The sequence below is a fragment of the Polistes canadensis genome, unplaced genomic scaffold (genome assembly GCF_001313835.1).
Source record: "Polistes canadensis isolate GaletaPanama2010 unplaced genomic scaffold, ASM131383v1 scaffold_253, whole genome shotgun sequence".
NCBI classification, from domain to species: Eukaryota; Metazoa; Arthropoda; class Insecta; order Hymenoptera; family Vespidae; genus Polistes; species Polistes canadensis.
The window spans coordinates 67,496-72,264 of record NW_014569800.1 but is presented as its reverse complement, the minus strand read 5'-3'; the positions used below and the strand labels follow the sequence as shown (position 1 = coordinate 72,264).

At 28.8% G+C, this 4,769-nt stretch overlaps 1 protein-coding gene across 1 annotated transcript; it reads right to left on the bottom strand.

Moving 5' to 3' along the window:
- Positions 1-737: 737 nt before the first annotated feature.
- Positions 738-1,115, bottom strand: LOC106790656. The gene has a single exon (XM_014755723.1). It carries the CDS (start codon positions 1,113-1,115, stop codon positions 738-740), a length of 378 nt encoding a protein of 125 aa, XP_014611209.1.
- Between the last annotated feature and the right edge of the window lie 3,654 nt (positions 1,116-4,769).

The window sequence follows — 4,769 nt, the reverse complement described above, 5'->3', positions numbered from 1 at the left end:
ACGTATAGTGCCAACAAGCGTGGTTTTTTTTGAAAGCAATTTGGATGCTAGCGGTAAGCTTGTAAAAAAATTATCGGTTGTTATACATCTTCCTTTCATAGTATTTGGTTCGATAAGTTTTAGTACGACGTATTCACTAAGAGATTGCGATTTTGCTCGTGTTTCATCTTTCCCTAAATAAGGAAACCCATTTAGAATATATTTTGTTTTTACATCAGATGCCAGCCAAAATTTTATTCCAAATTTGTCAGGTTTAGACGGCAAATATTGCGTAAATCAGCATCTGGATTTTGTTGCAAAGAGTTGTTCGTCAACTGTGATATTTTCTCCTGGCTTGTAGCAATTTTGACTATTTTGAATGAACCTATCCCATACTGTTGATATCAAAGCAAATTTGTCATTTTTCAAACGTTGGCTTCTTTCACTTTTTTTATCAAARCGAATAAATTTCAAAATTTCACTGAAATTATTCGACTTATAGTCTTGGAAAAGAAGTTCGGTCCCCATTCTTTGTCCCATAAATATGACAGATTCAAATTATTTGCTTTGTATGCTCCCCGAGCATATAAAATTGCAATAAAAGCTTTATTTTTTGTTTCACTTAAAGTCCATTTTTTACCCAAAACTCGAAAAGCTTCTAATTTCGTTCAAAATATTATATAATCAAGAATATTCCTGTCAATCAGTAATAAAAATGCGCTATTTACTTCACCTTTGATAATATTTCTTTTAGCATATCATGTGGGGCCGGATATATCTTTGAAAATATTATGAAGTGGTAATCTTCCAGTTGTAGATCCTTCTTGTATTTTTTCCCAATTGGTTCCGTCTGCAGCAATTTCATTTTTTTTATTTATATTTTCTTTTTCCTCTTCAAAACTGGAAACTATACGAGCACGTCTTTTTTTCCKTAAATTCAAAATATTTTCTAATTCACTGTCCGAGGACTCTCGAACTTCTTCATGATCTTTAAACTCATCAAACTTATCATTATTACCACTATAAACTGTTTCAATATCTTCTTGGTCACTTTCTTCATCCTCGATATCAGAAGCTTCCATTGAAATATTGTTTATTTTTCGCAGCAAATCAGAGGTTTTTATACGTTTTGCCATTTTTTATGGATTACAAAAAATCGCTATATAACTAAAAAATAGATGCTATTCCCACGACTATGGAATAAAGAATGATCGCGTAAAACTACATCGATTCTATTATTTCGATACACTACGGCAACGAGTATATCACAATGTATTATCGCCATATAAGCAGTAACATGAGAAAATATATTACAACAAAGAATAATACACTCGTCTAAATATCTAATCGACGGTGTTAATTTCAAAAAACAGATATTTTCAGATTTATGTCGAATTTAAGAAGTACCAGTCAAAATGACTGGTATTGGTAGAAGTAGCAAATGCCAAAATTTATTCGAATTCTGTTTAAGTTATAAAAAAAAAAAATTATTTTTACAAACCATTTCTTATATCTAGAAAAGTCATCATATAATTTTGAAAAAAAAATGTAACGTGAGGTGGGAATTAAATAATGAATTTGCGCGACCAGTCATTTTGACTGGTCTGGTAGTTCTAGTGTTAATTGAGTTGGACGTTTCGTCCCTTTATTAGGACTTTTTCAGCAACTGGAAAATTTATTTTCTTATTTCTCATTACGATACATGCGTTTTATACAATATAATTTTTTACGTTACCCTAATCATTAAAGCTCAGCGTCTTTTTTATTTAATTTCGACATACATTTTTTTTTATAATATTCTAAAACACAATAAATCTAAACTTCGTTAGTTTGATCGTTATTATTTAAAAGCCTCAACAAAACTGTTTCAATCTAGACTAGTGTTGTTAGCCTAGATAACATCAGTGTAAGGTGTCCTTTATTATTTATTATGTTTAAAATTTAAATATTCTGTTGTAGATGTGGTTTAGGTTGTTTGTGTCTGTTTCATAGTTTACTGCATTATTATTACATATGTGATATGTTTCGCTAATAATTCTTTTGTACCAGTTTTCCTCTAAATCTAGGATAGTTGCTGCGTCAAATTTAAAAATGTGTCCTGTTTTAAAATGGAGTTCAGCTAACGCTGTAGTATTGGTTTTGTTCATATTTTCAGGTTTACAATCATTTTTGTGTTAGTCTAATCTTTTTTTTAATTTCTGTTTTTTTTGACCTCTTCTCACATTCACATGGTATTGTGTACACTAAGTGCAACTTATCAAATTTATCCACTTTATCTTTTAATTTAGTGTTAATAGAGTTTATTTTTGTCAGATTCTAAAAATCCAGTTTAATATTAGTGTTTTTAAAACATTTATTTATCTTGTTTGCTAACAGCTTAATATACGGGAACTTAATGTACTTTTTATCTTGCAAAATCGGTTTTTTTACACGATCTTTATCAATTTTGAATTCATTAAATACCATGTTAATAAGACTCTTAGGATAGTTATTTTTCTTTAAAACGGTCTCTATTTTTTCCTTACTTTCTATATGAAACTTCTTATTGCTTAATGTTGAAGCTCTAAATCATGAACCTTTCATAGTTATAATCTTTTGACTTAAAGGATGGTTTGAATAGATATTAATACATCTTCCTGAGCTTGTTGGTTTTACATACCAATTCGTTGATACAGTTCCGTCTTCATTTCTTATGACTTTTACATCTAAGAATAGTAATGTTCTGCTGTCTTCTACTTCAATAGTAAACTGGATTTTTTCATTTATCATATTAAAGGTTTTTAAAACTACTTCAATTCCATCTTTAGGTATTGCAGTAAAGATATCATCTACATATACTTTTAAGAATAAACTGTAAAGTGTAAGTTGCCTTCAATTTTTTTAACACGTGATTCTTTACCAAATTCGCCAATATTCGGCTTGCTGGATTGCCCATACTAGAACCATCHAGTTGTTGGTAAAAAGATCCATTGAATTGGAAGTAGCTTGAATCAAAACCAAATTGTATTATTTCTAATAAGATGTTTTTTGGTATCGTTATGAAGTTTTTGAGTTTATTCCAATCTTCATTTATCGTTTTTATTACCAGTTTTTTCGGGATTTTCGTGAACATTGAGATTGCATCTAAAGATACTAATCTATAATCTTCTGGTAGTGTTATTTTTTGTATAAATTCTACAAACTGAAAAGAATTCTTAACCGAAATCACGAATTTGTTTGTCATAGCTGAGGATAATTTATGATGTAAAAATTGTGCCAATTTATAGCACGGTGAACGAAGGCAACTTACAACTTGTCTTAAGGCTAGGCCTTGTTTATGTGTTTTCCTTAGTCAATATATTTCTTAGGCGACTGAATTGTGAGATGTCATGTTCTTTTCTATCTCTTCCGTGATAATCGATTCTTTTCTTAGTTTCATTATTAAATTATTGGCTAATTTCTCGGATCTACTGGTAGGGTCTTAATTTAATAACTGATATATGTCTTTGTTTTGTAACATTTTATGCATTTCATTTAAATATTCTTCTTTCTTCATAATAACTGTGCAATTCTGTTTGTCCGATCTCATTATAATTACATTCAAATTGTCTTTTAGAAAACGTTTTGTTGATACAAAGTTTTTTGTTACTTCATCCTTCCATGGTCTTTGGTTATTTTTATAATAATTCGAAATTATATTAACAGCTTTAACTCTTATATAGTTTTGCTCATCTTTTATACTCGTATTATCATTTTTCGTGCTATTAATATGTCTTATGCCTTCCTCTAAATCTTTTATTAACGAACAAACTGGAGCTTTATTCGGTCTTAACGGGATTCCGTACCCTGGTTCTAGACTTAATGTTTTTTCCACTTCGCGGTGTAGCTGAACATCTGTAAAATTATAAATACAATTACTTTGACTATTTATTTTGTTGTTGGTATGTGAAATGTCATTAATTAAGGTTTTTAATTTTTTGATATTATTCTTTTTAATAATATTAAATTTGTTTTCATAATTTTTATTGAAAGATGTTGTGCAATTGTTAAAATCTGTCACTGATATTTTATTCTTTAAAACATTCTGTGTTTTGTTGATGCTTTTTCGATTGTCTTAACTTTCCAAGCTGTAATTTTTATTTCTAATTTAAGGATTTTATGTTTTAGAGACTTTATTAATTTATCTGTCTCTGTTTTGTGAGGATGTGTTTCAGCTTGAATAGCGTACATACATTTTAAGTTGTTTATATATGTTTAGGATATTCTTGTTTATGTTTACATTGTATTAAGAATATTAATCTGTTTTTATTTGCTGCTAATTTTTTAAGGTCATTAATCCAATTTTTTGCATGTCTYATTGTTGTTATATCGTAATTTGTTACCAAATAGTCAAAATAGCCCTTTGGCATTCTTATTTATTTAGTATTTTTTCTCGTCGAAAATTATAATTTTTAATAATAAAATTTTATAGGAAACTTGGACATGAAAAGAAGTAGAACTTAAATTCATTTGAGTTGGACGTTTCGTCCCTTTAATGGGACTTCTTCAGCAACTGGAAAATTTATTTTCTTATTTCTCTTTACGATACATTCGTTTTATACAATAAAATTTTTTACATTACCTCAATCATTAAAGCTCAGCGTCTTTTTTATTTAATTTCCACATGCTTTTTTTTTATAATATTCTAAAACACAATACATCTAAACTTCGTTAGAGCGATAGTTATTATCTAAAAGCCTCAACAAAACTTTTTCATTCTAGACTAGTGTTTGGTAGCCTAGATAACATCAGTGTAAGGTGTCCTTTATTAT